We start from the raw sequence: 21,513 nt of genomic DNA, 5'->3' as shown, positions 1-21,513 counted from the left end.
AAGGGGAAATAAGAAGGCTGGAACTTAGTCACAGAGACACGAAAAACTCTCTACATTGGTGCTAACGTTGGTGGCATGCAGGCAAAACCAGAGAAGGCAAATCAGGGGCAGTTGGTAGGCCTAGTGGTAACTGAACCCATGGGAAATTTGCATCCTCCCTGAACGGAGCTCCCCTTTCCCTGTAGCCTGAGCATCTGTGTTTATGTAAGTGAGGTCTGATTCAGATGTAGAGCCTGAACAGTCCTCTCCCACCCCCAGGAAAGATTCAGAGAGGGACTGTGGGTGGGGGCAGAGAGGAGGCCAGGGAGCAAGACGCAAAGCTCAGCGTGGTGACGGGAGGGGCCAAAATGCAGCCAGCACTCTCAGCCTTCTTCATGCTGCTCTTTGTCCTGCTGTGCCTCCTGGGAATCCTGGCCAACGGCTTCATTGTGCTGGTGCTGAGCAGGGAAAGGATGCGGCGTGGGAGGCTGCTTCCCTCCGACATGATCCTCATGAGCTTGGGTGCCTCCCGCTTCTGCCTGCAGTGTGTTGGAATGGTGAACAACTTCTACTACTACCTCCACCTGAACGAGTACAGCAGCGGTCCTGCACGGCAGTTCATCAGTCTCCACTGGGACTTCCTGAACTCGGCCACCTTCTGGTTGGGCTCTTGGCTCAGTGTCCTCTTCTGCATGAAGATTGCTAACTTCACCCACCCTACCTTCCTTTGGCTGAAGTGGAGGTTCCCAGGGTCAGTGCCCTGGCTCCTCATGGCTTCTCTCCTGATCTCTTTCATCGTCACCCTGCTCTTCTTCTGGGGAAACCATGCTGTGTATCAAGGATTCTTAATTAGAAAATTTCCTGGGAATATGACCTTCAAGCAGTGGAGCAGGAGGCTGGAAATTCACTATTTCTTGCCCCTGAAACTTATCACCTTGTCAATTCCCTGCTCTGTCTTTCTGGTCTCAATTGCACTGTTGATTAATTCTCTGAGGCGACACACAGGGAGAATGCAGCGCAGTGCCCACAGCCCACAGGACCCTAGCGGCCAGGCTCACACCAGAGCTCTGAAGTCGCTCATCTCCTTCCTCATTCTTTATGCTCTGTCTTTCGCATCCTTGGTCATCGATGCTGCGGGTTTCTTCTCCTCAGAGAGTGACTGGTACTGGCCATGGCAGATTTTAATCTACCTGTGCACATCTGTCCATCCCTACATCCTCATCCTCAGCAACCTCCGGCTTCGCGGGGTGTGCAGGCAGCTACTTCTGTTGGCCAGGGTCTTCCGGCTGGCCTAGGTGGTATGGTCCCATACAGACCCCCTGAAGGACTCGGACGATGATGGAACCAGTGCCCACTTACATGAAAATAGCTTCACAGGCAGATACCCATTGGATTCTACTCTGGGCTTCCTCCTTTGGGAAGGAGAGAAGGAAAGTCAAATCTGGGGATTCTCTGACCGAGATTCCTTCCTTGGGACGCTGTTGAAATGGGCCCCACAGGGCTCAGAGAGCCAGTATTGTCTAGAAATTCAGAATATAAAAATTTGTCTCCTCTCTATTTTGTATCCCCTCCTTAATATGGCAGCTTTCAGTTAAAAAGTCTTCATTAACAGTACATGTGATCTCAAAAGCCTCCCAGGGCATGAAGAGAAAATGTGTCTATGGCTGAACTAGGGTGTGGATGGGGAAGGAGCATCCCTCTTGACAATAATGTAATGGTTGCCATGGGGGCTGCAGAGGACAGTAGCTGTGGCCGACAGTGGTCAGGGCTGTGATGTCTAATAGCCCTCTTTTTTGTGGAGATTCTTTTTCCTTTGCTACCCTTGGAGAATTTTGTTTTAATTTTATGAAAACTATTGGAAAGTTTCTTTACACCAACCCATCTCTTTTCTCATTATTATTTCCATTGTTCTGCCTTTGGTTTTCTCCTCTCTGAGGTCTAAGTGGCAACCAGACTTTTTCCATGTTTATTCTTCCTTTAGAATCGCACATTGTGATTTTCCACATTTTCAAATCTCTGGAACTTTTTTGTTTTTCCTCAAGCAAATCACAAAGTCACATGCGAATTGAATAAACATGTACTTTGAGTTCTGAAGACTCAAGAGTTTCACTTAGTTTGTGTCAAAAAACTAACCTCTTTTTGTTTTTAAGAATCACCCTTTTAAATCTTATGTTTAAATGTTGTTTTGAAATAGCTTGCTCCATTTACTATACAAATATTTCTAGAAATAATTTTGGAAAAAATTCTATTTAGAGTTGGGTGCCTCTAAGGGAGGCTTAAATGTTTTTGCTCAAAGGCACCCGTGTGCAAATCTTAGAGTCTAACTCACAACGGGGTGCCTGGTAGGGAGAAATTTTAATGTCCTCTGAGAGTGAAAGTAATTTCCCTACTGATTAGGGCATATGCTGCTGAGTGGAGTACACTCATGAACTAAAATCTCTCTGTAGTTTATTCCGTATTTTTACTTTAAAAATTTATTTTTAAATAGGTAATACATTTGCATGGTTAAAAATTCAAAATGTACTCAAGAGTATATATAAAAAAAAAATCTCTCTTCTACCTTCCCCTTCTGAGGCATTCTCGTCAGTTTTATGTCTGTCCTTCTAGAGATATTTCGTCTACAGCAGAAAGCTAACTACCAAACCAGTCAACTAACTTACTTATGTATTTACTTATGTATTCCAAACCAGGAACTAACTAACCAACTGACTTATTAGCTATGTTCTTTCTCCTTGTGTCCTTCTCCACAGATGGCTGCCCGGTAGTCATGCTGTTCTGCTCCTTGCTCTTTCTACTTGATATATCTTGGAGATCTATGCATTGTGGGAGTACCACATTTCCTCATGTTTAGGTTTTCTGTTTTTTGTTTTGGCATAGATGCACCACAGTGTCTTTAATTGGTCACCTGTTGTCATTTAGGTTGTTTTCTGTCTTTCACTATTACCGCAATGTTGCAATGTTGAATGAATCTTCTACATAAGTAATCTTGCACATGTGCCAGGATAAATGCCATGAAATGGGATTACTGGGTCAAGTGGCATGTGCATTTCTAATTTTTTAAATTAACTTTTTAATTTAAATTCAATTAGCATATAGCGAGTGTATCATTAGTTTAAGATGTAGAGTTCAGTAATTCATCAGGTACATAAAATACCCAGTGCTCATTATATCACGTGCCCTCCTTAATGCGCATCACCCAGTTACCTCATCCCCCCACCCTGCATTTCTAATTTTGACAGATATTGCCCTCGTAGGTTTGGATCAATTTATTTCCCCATCAGCAATTTAGGAGTGCACTTATTTTCACACTTTCTTTTTTGCCAATCTGTTAGGCAAAAAATGGCCTAAGAGTGTAGTTGTCATTTGCATGATTCCTATTTTGAATAAGGTTTATTATTATTTTATATGTTTAGAGACGTTTGTGTGTTTATTTTCTGTAGACAGTCTATATCTTTGTTTACTTTTAGATTTGGATTTTTGCTTTTTTCTTATTGGCTTGTAGGAGCTCTTTATATCTTAGAGAAATGAGCTCTTTTTGATATGAGTAGCAAAACATTCCCCCATCCTCAGTGTTTTTTATTTTAATTTTTCTTGACACCAATGTTAATTTTAAAACTTCCCTTATTTTAAAGTAATCATAGACTCACAGGAAGTTGTAAGAATAGTACAGAGCCCTTTGTGCCCTTCAGCCAGTTTCCCCCGATGGTAGCATGTTACATAGCGAGACTGGGAAACCGACACAGGTGCATTACTGCTAAGAAGTCTACAGATCTTATTCAGTTTCCCCTATTCTTTCAAACCTGCATTCCTGTGTGTGTGTGATTTGATGCAATTTTATCCCATGTACAGATTCGTGTAGCTACAATCAAGGCACAGAACTGTTCTGTCATCACAAAAGAAGTCCTTCGTGTTACCCCTTTGCATTGTACCTGCCTCCCACCTTACCCTCCATATGTTTTTATTTTTGCTTTTTACTTTTATAACAATGGCTTTTGCCATTCAGATTTTTTCCCTGACTTTATTTAAAGCAATAATGACAGCTGGAATTTTGTCTCATACTTTGAAGGTATTCCTCACTGTGATATCATTGTCCTATCATTGGTTTCTTCTAGTACTTTTATGCTTTCATTTTTATATTTAATACTTGACCCTTATGGGATGTATTCTGATATAAGATATCCTATATGGATAAATTTTTTTCCAAATGATTAGCTTGTTTCCTTAACACTTTTTATTTTATATTTTTTTTCTCCACTGATTTAAAATGCTACCTTTTATCATTGCTAAATTCTTACACATATTGGTTTATTTCCAGGCTTTCTATTCTGTTTTACTACCTTGATATAATCATGTGCCACTACTACAGTGTTTTGCTATTTTAGGTTTATGATGTTTGAATGACTGGTAAACTAGTCTTTCTTCATTAATCTTCTTTTCTAACTTTCTTGGCTATTATTTTTAAAATAATAGTGTCTGATCCCAAACAAAAATTCCTTTTTAGGAAAATTAAGTTGGATACTGCTAAATGTATAATTCAACCTAAGGAGACATACATATCCATAATGTTGAGTCTTTCTGTTCAAGAGTATGGTATACTCTTCCATTTATTCAAGATTTATTACTTTCAGTAGTGTTTTAATTTTTTAAAATACAGATCTTTTACGTGATGTGAATGCCTATGTGTAATTAACCCCTTGTGCTTTAGTTTCCTGGCATATTCACTGAGGTAATAACAACGGTCTCGAAGTAATTGCAAAGACTGAAAAAGGTAATATACGTGCATGACACGTTAGTGTTCACTGTAACTTGTTAATAATAATTATAGTATTACGTAGTTAATATTATTTTTAAAAAAATGATCTTCTGTATCTGCATCAGTATGAAAAAAGTCGAGAAACCCAAGTATGGCGAGGACCTTTCTGGATACCAGGAAAGACTAGTGTTATATATCTAATTTTTGGGGGACTCCTCTTGTTTTTTTCCCATTCCTCCAATTTTTTTCAACTGCTAAATTAGGCCAATATGCTAAGTATGAGTGAGATAAAGAAAAACTGCTTTTGGTGGGTAAGGAATCATTGAGAAGGGATTCTGATGCTGAAGGAAGCCACTGGAGGCTCACTAGGGGGTGTGAGTCTCAGAGAATAGTTCACTTAAGCAGCTTTTTAAAAATTTTTTTATTTAAATTCCAGTTAACTAACATATTTTGGGTGTACAATATAGTGATTCAACACTTCTATACAGTATCTGGTGCTCTTCACAGCAAGTGCCCTCCTTCATCCCCATCCCCTCTCTCCCCTGTGCCCCCACCCACCTCCCCTGGTAACCATTAGTTTGTTCTCTGTAGTTAAGAGTCTGTTTCTTGGTTTGTCTCTCTCTCTTTTTTTCCCTTTGTTCATTAAAAAAAAATTTTTTTTTCAAGCACCAATGCAGGGCTTGAACTCATGACCCTGAGATCGAGACCTGAGCTGAAATCAAGAGTCGGACATTTGGGGCGCCTGGGTGGCACAGCGGTTAAGCGTCTGCCTTCGGCTCAGGGCGTGATCCCAGCGTTCTGAGATCGAGCCCCACATCAGGCTCCTCCGCTATGAGCCTGCTTCTTCCTCTCCCACTCCCCCTGCTTGTGTTCCCTCTCTCGCTGGCTGTCTCTGTCAAATAAATAAATAAAATCTTTAAAAAAAAAAAAAAAAAGAGTCGGACATTTAACCAACTGAGCCACTCAGGCGCCCCTGTTCATTTGTTTTGTTTCTTAAATTCCGCATACTAGTGAAATCATATGGTATTTGTCTTTCTCTGACTGACTTATTTTGCTTAGCACTTAAATAGCTTTTGACATCAGCTAAGGGAGACAAAAAAAAGACCTAAGAGCTGCATTTTTTCTTTGAAGATATAAAGGGGAAAGGAGAAAACTAGATAGGAATAGTAAGAGTTACTAAACATTATCTAGCTGTTATCTTTAAACTGTGTTCCATATTACACGTTGTAATGTCACTATATTGAGCTGTTCTATTGAGAAAAGAAATGAGAAGACTGAGAAAATGTATTGGAGATTAAACCAGCGGGAGATCAGATTGATTGGTGGACTTTGGACCGCGTGCTGGACGTTGCACAGCCCTCTTCTGGTAGTGCTTCCTAATGGCAAACCCAGTTCTGTGGTGTCAGGAAAGCTTAGCTAAAACCCCTGTCTTATTGACCTGTGGCAAATACCACAGCTCACTGCCAAAGCTTTCATAGAAGAAATTTTGTAAAATTTAAAAACGTAATGCAAAACAGTATATAAGTCAGGATGTGTTAACGTTGTGGAGGGCCGCAGATTGCTTGAGAATGTATTCGGTGAGAATGTATTCAGTGAGCACCTGTAGACACGCCCTGTGCTGAGGATAAAGTATGGGCCTTACGGACGTCGTTGCTACTCCCATGGTGTTTACAGTCTCTTGGGAGCTGGGCAAAGTGTCTACTCGTACGAATGAGCATATCATTACAAATCTCTCAGCAGGTGATAACATTGTGGATGAGATGACGTTGAAACACACAATTCCAGGTGCCTGTAGACCTGAAAACCCGTCCGTGAATTCCAGGCTGAGAACCCTGCTCTCTAGTGATGTCTTGGTTGTGTGATTTTGTGAAGCAAAGAGTGCTGTGGGGTGGGGTGGGGGAGGCTTTTTGTTCTGGATGGAAGAGACTGGATTTGTGCTTTCCTGACAGAGCAGAGAGGTCTTGCCATCAGGGATTCTCTACCATGAAATTCCCAGGTCTGTTCAGAATGGCCATGGAACCATGTTCCCTCATGCCCATTTACTCCCTTCTTTGTCACTGTATGACTCTAGAAATACTCTATCCTAATATAGTTCCCACCTCAGACTTGAGTTTTTCTCTCCTGTTCTTCATGCATTGTTTTTTTCTTCATGAAAAAAGATAAAAAAGTATGAAGGCTTTGCCAGACTAGTGCCTTTGGTGAGATTCAGACCCATTTTGTGAATCAGTATAAGAAAAGCAGACTCTAAATCCATCCTTAACCAGTATGGGACCTGTCTAGCCAGAGGGTTGCCTCTTGAGATACGGCATGAGATCAGAAAAAACAGGGTTGTCACCACTTACAAAACACCAAGTAAACTCTCTATTTTTACTCAGGCTTCAGAGTGTTGTTCAGATGGAATGGCTAACTTTTCATTTTTTTTTTTTTTTTTTAAAAGGAAAGTAGAAGGCACTTTACACTTACACCCTCTGTTCAATCTCAACTTCAAGATCTGTTCACTTTTAACATTTCCCTATGTTCTTAAATAATTTATAGTTTACATTCTTCCCAAATCTTTTGGTCTTTGAAACCTTATCTACCTGCTCTACGAAGTCTGCCCTAATTAGAGGAAGTTGAATTATAAATAGTTGTTTCACTTACTCCCTTTAGTTAAGCATGAAATAGAGAGTTTGTTGGATTAAAGGAAGAAAAAGTCTGTGCTACTTGTTTTTGTTTAGTTGGTCTAACAGGCCTGGTTCAGAGGTAGAGGACAGCTTCTGGAATACTCTGTAAGATATGTTATTCCCCATATTAAAAACTCTGCTATCTTGCCAGGGCCTCTAAAGCAAATTCTTTGGCCTAGTTTTCAGAGCCCTAGGAAGTCCACCCCCTCTTTCCATCCTTATTTCCGCCTCATAACTCCTCAGAATGAAGCCTTTGCTCTAACCAAACTGGTTTGCTCAGTCTTTCCCAGACAGACCTCAGTTTTTGCTACCTCCTAACTTCATTTGTGTTGTTCCCCCATTCACCAAGAATGGATGTATCTCTCTCAACTCCCTCAACTGTCCAAATCTGACTATTTTCTAAGGCCCAATTCATTTTTTTCTTCTCCTTTAACCGCCCCGTCCCCGCCCCGCTTTTTTAAAGATTTTATTTGACAGAGAGAGCATGAGAGGGGGGAGGGTCAGAGGGAGAAGCAGACTCCCTGCTGGGCAGGGAGCCTGATGTGGGGCTCCATCTCGGGGATTCCCGGGCTCCGAGATCATGACCTGAGTGGAAGGCAGACGCTTCACTGACTGAGTCACCCAGCGCCCCTCCTTTAATCCCTTTGCAAACCGTCCAGATTTTTCCCCTTCATGGGAGAATTTCATGGATTCTCTGGGGGTTTTTAATCTCTATCCTGTATTTAGTAATTGACCAAATATTTCCTTATTTTATTTTTGCATTGTTGGATTATGTTGCAATTTCTTTTTTCTTTTTTGGCACTTATCTTTTATCTTTCTAAATAGTCTCCAGGTTGTGGGGAAGGATCTCCTATCAAACTTTGTGTGTGTCTTGCAGCACCTGGCATGGTATATTTCACACAAATCTATTTACTGATTGATATTTCTTTCAGAGACCTGAATGGTGTCCCAGGTCCATGATGTTTTGAGCACCTGGGAGGAGAGGGTTGGGATGATAACTGGTGAGGAAGGGCTCAGGCTGGGCACAGAAGAGGTGTTCATTAAATGTGGTATTTGGTGATTTACTGCAGAGGTGAAGTTGACATTTAGGGCGATGGTGAAAGTGGTCGTGGGAATTATGCTGATGTTCATCTAGTCAACAAATGTTTAACATTTCTGATTGGTGTGAACTGCTTTTGTTTTTGTTTTTATGTTTTAAAGATTTTATGTATTTGACGCAGAAAGTGAGCACAAGCAGGGGAAGGCGATAGGCAGAGAAAGAGGGAGAAACAGACTCCCTGCTGAGTAGGGAGCCTGATGTGGGGCTCGACCCCAGGACCCTGGGATCATGACCTGAGCCGAAAGCAGCTGCTGAACCAACTGAGCCACCCAGGCACCCCTAAACTGCTTTTGAATCTTGAGAATGGGTCAGAGCTACAAAGAAGATTTCAGAACTTGTCATTATTTATATATGCCTTCAAAAACAAAGAGTACATTTTTCACACACGCACACACACGTGTACATAGTTGCACAAATACTTAATCCCTTAGTACAAGCTTCACTGTTCTTAGGTAGCAGCCTTCTCTTTCTACTTTTCCGTTTGTCTGTATTTCTCTGTTAACACAACTGAGTTTCTACTCAGCATTCAGCTCTGGGCCCCAGCAGCACCATGACTGGAGCCCATCATTACAACCTGATCTGTGTGACATCCACACAGGCCACATGGTTCAGCACATGTGCCCACAGTTGAGCAGGTGCATGGTGACCACTGTATACACTACAGAATTCACCAGGCTTATAATCCAAGAGACAGCTGCCATGAAGTGCAGGGGGTCACAGGCAGCCATGTAGGTCATGGGCCGTAGCAGCCAGCAGCAGGAACTCAGTACCCCTCAGGGCCAGAGAGAAGAAGAGCTGAGTCCCACATTGGGTGAAGGAGATGGTTTTCTTCTCCAGCAGGAAGTGCACCAGCATCTGGGGGACCCCGATAGAGATATAGCAAATGTCTACCACCGAGAGGTTGCAGAGGAAGAAGTACATGGGCAGGTGCAGTCGTGTGTCTAGTTCAATCAGGAGGATGATGAGCCCGTTGCCCAGGAGGGTCAGCAGATAGGCGGTCCCAAACAGCACAAAGAGTCCAGCCTGGGTCACTTTTCCAGGTCAGGTTGTCCCTCCTCATGGAGCAGGTGGGCTAGGTGCCGGCAGGAGGAGATAGCTTAGAGAGGCCAGAATCAGAATTCACAGTCTGGGCCTGAACAAGCAAGAACTTGTATGTTTTCTCCATTAGACTCTGAGCTTCTTGAAATCAGGGATCTTTTGTGTTTTTTCCGTTCTTTTCTTTTCTTTCTTTCAGAGAGAGAGAGAGAGAGTACATGCGGGGTGGGGGAGGGGCAGAAGGAGAGGGAGAAGGAGAGAGAGAGCGTCTTAAGCAGGCTCCACACCCAGCACGGAGCCCCACCCAGGGCTTAATCTCAGGACCCTGAGATCATGACCTGAGTCAAAATCGACGGTTGGATGCTTAACTGACTGAGCCACCCAGGCGCCCCTGTGATTTTTCTTTGTATGCAAAGATTCCTAATAAATGTTTCACAATAAAATTTTTGCTGAGTATACAAATTAAAAAAAAAAGTTTAAAGTAGTGGCCTTGAGGATTATTCTCTGATCCTAAGATGTAAGATTGTGTTCTGGATTTCCTCCTTGTCATTTCTACTCACACTGGAGCTTGTGGTTCTTCCTGTTCCGCCCATAAGCCAGGCTGGGTCAGTGACAGAGAAAATCACTCACTTGGTTCTCAGTGTACTGATTAATCAGGCTTATTCTTGGGTTGATAAGATCAGGGCCTCATTGTAGAACATTATATTAACTATAATTATGTCCCAGCTTCTTGCGATTATGCTATTTCCTTGGTGAAATGCTGGCATTTATTTGAATGGTAAAGTGATTTATAAAAGGCGAATGCATATATCACTTACCTGCAATGATAGCATTTGGAACCTGACGGTGCCTACAGATGAAGTCAGTAAGGGAGTGCCTCTGAAACCCTTTGAGCTTTGTTATGTGTAAATCCTTCTGTCATAGCAGAGACAGGTTTGCCCTTGGAACACCTCCCTGTTTACTTTGCTGGTCTTCAGCCTCTACCAAAGGATAAGATGTCATATTCTCCCTTAGTACAAAAGTACTAAGCAATTTTATAGTCTTTACTTGTCTGTATATTAATAGCAAGTCTCCCTAGCTCCATTGCCATATTTACGTTGTGTGTCTCTGCAACATGGTGGGAGGAGACAGTGCTCTTGGCTAGTTTAGGAATAAGGAGAGACCGCAGGGGCACGGAGAAGAGTCTGACTGCAGGAAAAGCCCATTTGGATGCTCCCTGGGGAAGCTTGAGATGGAAGGGAAAACTCCAGATACTAGGACTTGCCTTTGAAAATCCCACGCGACCCATGGTGGGACCAGAGCAGTGCCTGCTACCGTAGCTACACGGGAGAATCACCTGGCACGGTTCAAAGACCCCAGAAGCCCAGACCATACTCCAGAGCACTTAAGTCACAATCTCAGGCGAGTGAAACACAGATATTAGTATATTTGTAACTTTTAACATTTCCCAAACAATTAAAATGTGAAACTAAGTTTGAGAACTACTGCTTTAGATGGAACCTTTTAATCCTATTTTTGAAGACTCAAGACATTTTCTTTTTGGGAGAGGAATATGTTTTGAGATAAACTGAGAAGAGTTTTTGTGGAGGAAAGATCTTTCGGGCTAAGCTTCTCATTCTTTGTTTGAAAAAGTTGAGGCCAAGAGAGTTTAAATGATTTGCCTCAAATTCCACTGAATCAGTGAAAAAGTGATCCTTGATATTTTGACTTTTTTGTGTGTGTTGGGTCTTCTCTTTCTTAGTCTTACTTTCTTAGGTCTTGTCCAAAAACAATGTTTCAGAATATCTTAGACCCAGGGAGAAGTAGTAAATATCAAGTGAGATAATGTGTGAGAAAGCCCTCATAAATTCCAGAGCATTATCTAAAATGAGAAGGATCTGTATTAAAGATATGATAGATGGGTCATAGAATCCAATGAAATGGAAATGAAAACAATTCAACCCAAGTCTTTCTAACCAGGCCTGAAGATCGGGCTCATGGCTGGATGGAGGTGAAGAGGGAGAGCCTCTGGATACACCGTCTCTCTCTAGCTAGTTGGAACCCACACTTTTCTTCCTTTCAGTCCTTCTGTGGCCAGAAGGTGTCACTGTAGAAAATGCTAAGAATAGAGACTGGCTCTGGCAGGGTACGCAGCTGATTTTCTGAGATCCGCACCTGGGATGGAGCCCCAGCTTCCCAGTGAACCTATTTCTGTCATCACTGCAGTAAGTGGACAAACTTTACTCCCCAAATGTGTTCTGAGTGCCCAGAATAGCATTAACTGAAATTCTCACCACAGAAGAGAATAAAATGCAAAATGAGAACACAGAAGTGAAAAAAAGCTGGAAGGAACTTTTAGGATCATCATTTCCACCTTGTCATTTTACAGAATAAGGAAACTGAGGCTCAGAGAGCAGAAGTGATTGTGTGAGGTGGTTCCACCAGCTAGGAGCAGAGCTGGAAGTGGGTCTGGAATCAGAGGACCATATTCTCATGTTCTTCCTGCTACATCACATTGTATTATCACTTGGAGCTCAGAATGTATCACAGCAGGTAGTGGGGAGCAGCATCCTCACAGAATGATGTGTGGGGCAGGTTTGATCTATGGAGGGGGTATCAGGAAAGGTGCAGTGTTTGGGATGCTGCTCCTGGGGAACTTTGAGCTGCCGCAAAGTGATGCAGTTTGGAAAGGCCAGCAGACTGGTGACCCAGTTCATTAGATCAGTGGACCTCCTTCCGTTTCATTGGTAAAAGGGAAACATCTGCCCCAGAGTTTAGTGAGAGTAGGGAGCCCACACATCTGGACTCTCAACTTTCTCTGCAGCCAGCGGGTAGAATTGAAAAAACCCTCCTCTAAGCCTTGCCTTTTCACTTCCCTTTTACGACTTCTAAACAAACTACCTGCTTGGAGGGTAGAGAGGGTGTTTTCTCTTTTTGTTGTACCCCTTTCTCATTTCCAGCAGAGACTGAACATAGAGTTGATGGGCTGACTGATCAAATGAACATCCTAGTAAGGAGTGATTTCTTTAAAATTCATCCTCTCATCTAGGAGCTCAGTATAGAACCTTCTTATTGATGTTTTCAGAGTCCACTCTGTAATAACACCTCAAGAATGACTCCACTCAGAAGAGTCTCTTGGTGGACTAGTTTTTTCCTCCTGATTAGTAAGCGTCCTTCAGATACACTGAATCTCTCTTTAAAGAGATAAGGGCCGAGAATTCTTTTTCTTTTTTTTACATTTTAGAGAGAGAGAACATGTGTGAACAGGGGTGGGGGTGCCGGGGCAGAAGGAGAGGAAGAGTCCTAAGCAGGCTCTATGCCCAGCGCAGAACCCGATACAGGGCTCAATCTCACGACCCTGGGATCATGACCTAAGGCAAAATCAAGAGTCGTACGCTTAACTGATTGAGCCACCCAGGTGCCCCCCAAAATTCTTTTTAAGTTCTTATAGTCAAACAATAGGGTAAGTAGGAAAATATTTTGGACCTACCATCCCTTCTTCTATCTTGTAACTTAATGAATTAGTGTCTTCTTTGGATAAACTAGATGTTTGCCCTCCTTCCATGAACAATAGAATATAAGTATTACTTTATATACATAGGGTATGTTTTCACTGTAATAATTAAAAGATAGCTTAATAGATTATTGTCCACACTATATTGTAATTTAATGAAGGATTATAACTCAACCAGTAAAGAAGCCATATCAATTTTGTTTGGTTGACACCTTCCAAGTTTTAATTGGTTTTATTAAAAAGAACCCCCATACACAAAGTTTGCTCATTCAGTGATCTTGGTGATCATTTATTTTGCAGCCTGGCTATGTTAGAAGATGTACTAGGATATCACACTGCTCAATGCTAGATATTCCATAGGTATATGATGAAGACAAAAGAAAATATATTAAATTATAAGAGCTTGTGATTTGTTCTTCCTCACTAACTAAAGAGAAAGAACTGAGGTTTCCTTGTGGTGCAAGATGCAGACACTGGGCAAAGAACAGGCAAACACCTAAACACAGAGGCACTGGAAAAAGGAAAAGATAATTTGTTGATTTGGGGAGAGAACTTAATAGTTACAGAAGGATCTAAAAATGATGATGAGTTAAAACATTTTGACACAAGATGAGGCTGAGTGCCTCCCATGGGAGTGGGAGCAGGGAGGGAGGAAGGCTGATGAAGGATGCTGGTGGTGGTAGGGGAGAAGGAGGCAGACAGGGGTTCAGGGAGGGAGTGAGAGAAGCTGACACTCGAGGGAGGGGAAGGAAGCAGAGAGGGTCTTAAATAAAAAATGAAAAAAAGAAGTTTTGCTGGACATTTCTCCAAAGAAGATAGACAAATGGCCAACCAGGACCTGGGAAGAGGCTTAGCATCATTAGTCATTAGGGACATGCAAATCAGAACCAGAGTGGGCAATCATTTCCTACCTCCTGGGATGGTTGTAATCAAAGAAACAAAACCTAAGGGCTGGGAGGATGTGAAGTTCGAACCCTCCTTGGGGTGGGTGGTTCAACTGTGGTGGACAGCACTTCGGCAGTTCCTCCAAAAGTTCAACAGAATTACCATATGATCCAGCAATTCCACTCCAAGGTATATACCCCAAAGAATCGAAAACAGGTTTTCAAACAAAAACATGCACATGAATGTTTATAGCAGCACTGTTCACAGAAGCCAATAGTGAGAAGCAACCCAGACATCCCCTACCTGATGAATGGGTAAGGAAAATGTGTTTGTTTCCATATGGTAGGAATATGATCAGCCGTGACAAAGAAAGCCCCGTGCTTCAAAAACATGAAGCTCGTGAAGCTCAAGGAGGCGCAAAAGGTCACGTATTGTATGATTCCATTTCTGTTAAGTATCTAGAGTAAGCAAACCCATAAAGGCAGAGAGCAGATCGGGGTTGCCAGGGCCTGCGTAGAGGCAGGAATGGAGAGGGACAGCTTAGATGGTATGAGGTGCCCTTTTGGGGTGACGAAAACGAGATGGACATAAGGTTGAACAACATGGTGAATATACTAAATGCCACTGAATTGTACACTTTAAAATGGTAAAAATCATGGCTCATATGTTATGTGAATTTTTATCTCAATTAAAAAAAAAAGTTTTACTAGAATTTAAAAAGGTACTCCAGGGGCACCTGGGTGGCCCAGTGGGTTAAGCGTCTGACTTTGATCTCAGCTCAGGTGTTGATCTCAGGGTCATGAGTTTTAGGCCCCTGTTGGGCTCCACACTGGGCTCCATATTGGGCACAGAGCCAACTTAAAAAAAATAAAAATCACAAAAAAATAAAAACGTACTCCATTTCCTCCTCTAAAAACTTTTGGCCTTTTCCCAGCAGATTGATTGGAAGTTTGAATTGTTCTCAATTTATGTTTTTCTTTTTTAATTTTTAAAAAAGATTTTATTCATTTCTTAGAGCAGAGTGAGAGAGAGAGCACAGGAAGGATGAGGGGCAGAGGGAGAGGGAGAAGCAGGCTCCCTGCTGAGGAGGTTGCCACACATGGGGCTCAATCCCAGGACCTTGGGATCATGACTTGAGCCGAAAGCAGATGCTTAACCGACTGAGCCTCCCAGGCACCCCTCAATTTATGGTTTTTGTATTGGTAATACAAACCAGATATCTGTAATATTTAGGTAAGAGATGCTTTATTTTAATTTTTAAATGTTCTAAATATTTTCCTGGACAGATGATCGCTGTTTCACTTTCTGGGTTAGAATGTTTAGTGCTCAGTCACTCATTGTGTGTTACCAGACTAAGCAAACTTGGAAACCGAATCCTTGCTGAGTAGCTCACTTGGCTCACCTCTGATGCTGTGTGGCATGATAGTCAAGTGTGAATTCCGAATACATCTCTCTTTTCAGAACAGTATATCCTTAGACCTGATTTTGTAGAAAGTGTGTGTTTGAGATTCTGAAAGCTTGACTTTTTGGCCAGCCATTTGCCACCACTGCAAGCCTGAGAGCAAGGAGACATGCAGAGTGATATTCACGTGACTCATGCATGGTCCAGTCCTGCTCATCAGGGTTGTACAGATTGTTACTATGACTTTGGCTTCATGTTGCTGTGTGAATTCCCCACCCTGCTGAGCTGGGCTGGACCGTGTGTGAGTCACATGGGTGACCTTTGCATCTCTGGCCCAATGCCTGTTTGATCCCTTGGGTGCAGTGAATTTTATAAATTATAGCTCCCTCCTCCCCTCCCTTTTCTCACTGATTGCAGAAAAGCTTAGACATACAGTTGTAGATTTTAGAAGGAAATATACTTTCCTGGCGTAAGTTTTGTGCACTGCCCTGATTTCTAATTTGATCTTCTTTTCTAATTCATATATGCTGGGATATCTTTTTTTTTTCATTTAATGTATGTATTTATAAATTGTAATTCATATTTTTAGAATAAGTCGGGGGCCAAAAATAGAGCCCAGGGATACAATCCACTTCCCTGTTACCTCAAAAGATAGTGAGTGATGCAGATCGTGGTCCTCCTACCTTCTCCCTTACACCATGCACGTGTACACACATGCATAGGCACGTGCACAGACACAGGCGTACATTATGCCGAGGACAAACTCCAAGGTCCACGGTGTTCACAGTGAGGCCTCTCATGACAAAGTCGCAGTATACTAAAGTTTTGATTCAGAGCGGCTCATCAGAACTCGACTCAGAGCAGCCTTCATCTCCTTGTTCCGCAGACTGTAGATGAGTGGATTCAGCATGGGGGTCACCACAGCGTAAAAGAGCACCACCACCTTGTCCTGCTCGGCCGAGGCTGTGGAGCGGGGCTGCATGTAGGTAACCAGCGCCATCCCGTAAGACATGGAGACCACAGTAAGGTGGGAGGCACAGGTCCCGAAGGCTTTGCGGCGTCCCCCTGTGGAGTGGATCCGCAGAATGGCTGCCACAATGTAGGCATAGGACAGTGAGACCAGGCAGCAGGGCACCAGCAGCACTACCACGCTGGAGGCCAATATGACCACCTGGTTGAGGGTGATGTCAACGCAGGCCAAGCGGATGAATGCCAGTGTCTCACAGGCCACATGGTTCAGCACGTGGTGTCCACAGGTGGGTAGGCGCATGGTGACCACCGTCTCCACCACAGAATTCACCAGACCTGTAAGCCAAGAGACAGCTGCCAGCCCAGCACAGCACCTTGGGCTCATCACTGCCACGTAGCGCAAGGGGTCGCAGACAGCCACGTAACGGTCATAGGCCATAGCAGCCAGCAGCAGGAACTCGGTACCCCCCAGGGCCAGCGAGAAGAAGAGCTGGGTCCCACATCGGATGAAGGAGATGGTTTTCTTCTCCAGGAGGAGGTGCACCAGCATCTGGGGGACCCCGCTAGAGGTGTAGCAAATGTCCACCACTGAGAGGTTGCAGAGGAAGAAGTACATGGGCAGGTGTAGTTGTGTGTCCAGTCCAATCAGGAGGATGATGAGCCCATTGCCCAGGAGGGTCAGCAGATAGGCGGTCCCAAACAGCACAAAGAGTCCAGCCTGGGTCTGCCTGTCATTGGAGAGCCCCAGGAGGACAAACTCACTTTCCCAGGTCAGGTTGTTCCTCCTCATGGAGCAGGTGGGTCAGGCTGCCAGGAGAGGAGCAAAGGCAGAGAGACTTAAGGAAAGGTCTCACTTCAGGAGTTGGGGATTAGGGCGTGAGCTGGACCTGGAGCTACAATAGGGATACCAGCCTTCAGTTCCTTAACCTAGATGCTTAGGGAGAATGCAATGAAAGTGCTGCGGGAAGGACAGCTGAGTTCTCAACTAGACTGAGATTCTCAAGGATAAAGTCCCTGTTCTGGTCATCCTTTCGTGGCTAGGACCCAGCACAGTTACGATTACAGAGGAGGTAACCATTCACTGTAGAAGGAAAGAGAGAAAAAAGAAAGTGGTGGAGAAAGGAAAGAAGGAAAGACAAAAAAGAAAGTAAAAAACACAGAAAAACTAAGCAAGAAAGTTTGGAAGTCAGAAAAGGAGGGAAGTGGAAGGTAAGGAGGAAAGGCAGATCTAGTTTTAAGCCAGCATCTGTTTAGCCCCTGTGTGTGCTGGGGCCTGTGCTAGACATCAGACACCTGCCTGTGAATAAGAAAGACGGAAGCGTGAGTCCTGCTTTCTTGGTTCTTGTAATTTAATCAGGGACACCAAGATTAATAATTACAAAAATTAATTAAGTATAATTGTGCTAAGTGCTTTGAAGCAGAAGAACAAGGTTACTAGTTGTTTAATTAAATTTGTGGCTATAATTAAATTACCACTGGTTATGTCTTCTCAATAATGTGCAATTTACATAGTAAGTTACAGACATTTATTTAGATGTTTAAATAAATGATTAACAAAATAATGCAACAAGATCTTTTGGAAACCAGTGATCATATTACTGAATATGAACCGACTGAAATCCACTGAATCTTTCGGAGGGAATGAATACTCCTTTCTCAGCTAGGATTGTGTTGGATTATTTCCCTTCCAGCATGTTGACCAGCCCAGTATAAAAATAGAATTAAATGCCACAGTTTTTCTTAATAGAACTATAATCTCAAGGCATATTTCCTGTTCTTAAAACAGTTAATAAGTTAACTCATTTATTAAAAATATTTGAGTATATGAGGTACTATGCTTTCAACCGACTTCTAGCATATAATACCTCTCAATGTTAGGAATTTGTGTTTAGAAAACCAGCGCAACAGAATCAAATAAGAAACTTTAAAATAAAATCTGTGACAATCAAATGAAACGGCCAGAGGACAAAAGGCATATGTCAGCGTTAAGAAAACCAGAGTGGAGGCACAGAATCAAATGCGATAGAACTGAAAAGCATAGTCCGCTTGAGATTTCTTGTGGCTGGCAACAGTGGCCTGCCAGAGAGCTGGGAACCTGGGTGGAGCAGGCGTCTCTGGGCTTCCCTTCAGCCCTGGTCCTGCAGTGGCTGGAGGGCGTCACTGCAGAAACGAAAAATAGAAACTGACTTTAGATTCTCAGGGTTGGAGACCCTGTTCTGGGGCCAGAGGATGGTGACTGGTGGGTGGTTTTGAACACTGCCTCAGAGAGCCTTTGGCTGCCCCCCAAGCCGGGTGCTTGTATCAGCCAGAGGAAGTAACTCCACTCTGATCTACTATCACCTGTAGGCTGTCCAAGCATCCAGAATTCTCCCCTTCAGGGTTGCAGCCATGGATCCAGATTCCCTTCAGAAGAGCCCTGTTACTGTATAAGAAAATCAAGTATGTGAGAGGTGAAAGGAGCCAGAGAGATCACGTATTCCATCCACTTCACTGTATAGACGAGGAGACCAAGGAACAGGAGTAAGGTGGTCGGCCCAGGTGTCACATCTCCCTGGAAACCAAGCTGGAACCAAGTTTGAGTGTGCACAGCACGTTCTCAGCTCCCACTGAGCCCAGTAGGGAGGGGTAGGGGGGAGTTGTGGAAGGATGTGGACTAGGATGGGAGGAACCTGAGGAATCTTAGATTGGAGACCCAGCACAGCTATCTTGCTTTGTAGAGAAATGCTGTGTAATGAGTGGGAAAAGCTTTGAATGAGAAGTCAAGGGATCCAAGTTCTAACTTGCCTCTCCCATTAGCCTGCTAGGTCCCCTAGGCTAGTTACTTGACCTCCCTGAGCCTCGGTTTCTTCATTTGAAATGTGGGAATGATAATAATATCTACCTCACAATATTTTGAGTAAGATTAGATGAAGAAATGAACACGAATGTGCTTTGTAAAGTACTAAGTAAACATAATTCGCTATTGTTACACCCTGCAAGTCAATTTCACTGAAGTAAATTCTGCCCAGTGATATGGAGGCAAGAAACAGTATGAATATGTGCTATAGAGGCTAGAAAATTAACAGAATAGAAATAAATATAAATCCCCTTTGCAATACTTCCTATTGCCTAAATAACTTAATTATAGAGAACCTGCCTCAATAAGCAAAGCATTAAGGTAGAGAGTTTGTCTATACCCAGTGGGTAGTACTATGCTCTATAAGCAGTATGGACTCAATACCTTTTTTCCCAATAAAATTTTGAAATATGCTGTTTTTAGATGGTGATGAACGATTTTTATTAATAGATGGTCTTGTTCTCAGCTTTTTGGGATTAGAGAATTTCATTGCACTCTGCTTGACATAGTGAACATTTGCTGAGCACTGAGTAGTGACTGGCCCAGTGGCAGGTGCCGGGTAACAAGATCAATGCAGCCTGGTCTCCCTCTCCAAGAATTCAGCCTGGCGGAAGGATAGACAGGGTGAGTTATCATGACCTTATTAGAGTTTTCAAAGGAAGCACCAAGTCTGGTAACTGGAGACTTAGAGTCAGACTATGTAAATAACTAGGCAGAAATGTAGAAATAATAAAGTTGAAACAAAGAAACAACCGGCGCATTTGCTTTTCAAAAAAGTAGATGTGGTTTAAACCACATGTAGATTGGTAGTAAGGGGATCTGGGTTTCAGCCTGTATCAACAAACCATCTAAATATCATTGTAGAGCACTACCTTTATGAGGCATATTTTCTTCCTCTGCAGAATGCGCAAGTAAGATAGACTCCAAGATTTCTCCAGCTCTAAAGGTCTGCAAAAAGTGAATATATGTAAGCTGTAGTTTAAAGCTGTGTAAGAAGGGAAAAGAAATCCTTCAATCTTTGATTACTCGAAGAATGCATAGCTAGTGAGGCTGTGGGCACTAAGATATTATAGGTTACTGGGTTTGGGGATCGAAGCATTCATATCACACATAACTATTTGGGGAGGTGCCACTGAATGGGATCAGGTTGACTTGAAAACCAGAAGTTCAGGAAATAGGGAAGGGGCCATACAGATAGAGATGGGAGAACCGCTTGGGTCAAAGCTTCATTCCAAAGCTGGACCCAGGGAATTTTTAGAGTGGGATGACCCCTAACAAATCTACCTTCATTCCCCTAAGGGTTATGTTTCTTAATGATGGAGAATATTTACCTTCCTCTTTTTCAAAAAAAGATAGGCTTATGTCTAAGTTTGGTTCTTACAGTAATTAAGCTCAGCGCTTCTGCATTCCTTCTTAGTTCCAATGTAATGCAAATGTCTTGAGGCTAAGAAAAGAAACTTATCCCTTTTGACCTCCACTCTTCGGTGTTTTGAATGTGTCTCTGTATACTGAGCACTTCAGTTTATTACTGTTGATTGGGTGACTGACTAAGACTGGGGAATCCGTTGTGGAGCTCATAAACAGTGACTTGCATTTTCTGGGTCATGTGAAGAATCAAAGAGCCTCCAACTAGAATAGTGAGAAAAACACAGGGGAGGATCCCAGGGCAATAATGGCTGCTCCCAGGAATTTGGGCTCTACTCTCTCACCACCTCCTCTCAACCTTCCCTGTGGGGGACTCACCGAGGTTCAGTGCTCATCTCATGCACATAATTCCTTTTGGATGAGGAGGTAGTACTTTTCTCAGGAAGCCTTGAAGCAGTAGTCCATCCTTTTCTGGGGGATGGAGGTTTTACTTTCTCAGTCTAAGCTGATAACTTTTCAGGATGTAAGAATCCCTAGAGGGCAATTACTTGTTCTTGGTGTGTTCCTTTATTCAACCCTGCCCCCAGCTACTTCCTTGCAACCACAGCTCCAACTCTTCTTAGTTCCCTAGGGGATAAACATTCTGAAAACATTTTATCTCCACTTTTAATTGTTCTTCTAGTTCCCAGACTAATGAGCCCTTCCTTCTGGACTTTTGGATCATTCACTGCCCTTCAAGACTATGGCATTGCTGGGGACTTTTGGCAGGAGTCAGGAGACAGGAATATTTACTCTGAGTTGATGGAAAGGGATTGAGATTAATTGGGACAGGGAAGAGGAGCTAAAATTTCAGAGCCTGATCTACTTTCTAAGGGAAAAGGACGAGTGCACTTTCTCCCCTCTTTCCACACACCTAGTTTAAGTGACCAGGGAGTGGTGAGTAAGATTGCACAGTAAAACCATCATGTCCGTGGCCTGGAAGACACTGAGAAGTCCCAAGTTCACAGTCATAAAAATATTTCCATAGACTCCTT

At 42.9% G+C, this 21,513-nt stretch overlaps 2 protein-coding genes across 2 annotated transcripts; one reads left to right on the top strand and one right to left on the bottom strand.

Moving 5' to 3' along the window:
• Positions 1-347: 347 nt before the first annotated feature.
• On the top strand, positions 348-1,274 carry TAS2R41 (taste 2 receptor member 41). The gene has a single exon (XM_045793625.2). It carries the CDS (start codon positions 348-350, stop codon positions 1,272-1,274), a length of 927 nt encoding a protein of 308 aa, XP_045649581.1.
• Positions 1,275-16,126: 14,852 nt separating this feature from the next.
• Positions 16,127-17,068, bottom strand: LOC123789542 (olfactory receptor-like protein OLF3). The gene has a single exon (XM_045793624.2). It carries the CDS (start codon positions 17,066-17,068, stop codon positions 16,127-16,129), a length of 942 nt encoding a protein of 313 aa, XP_045649580.2.
• Positions 17,069-21,513: the final 4,445 nt, after the last annotated feature.

The sequence above is a fragment of the Ursus americanus genome, chromosome 3, assembly GCF_024610735.1.
Source record: "Ursus americanus isolate L20-20 chromosome 3, mUrsAme1.1.p, whole genome shotgun sequence".
NCBI lineage: Eukaryota > Metazoa > Chordata > Mammalia > Carnivora > Ursidae > Ursus > Ursus americanus.
The sequence above is the reverse complement of the archived record's forward strand: the minus strand, read 5'-3'. Positions and strand labels throughout refer to the sequence as shown.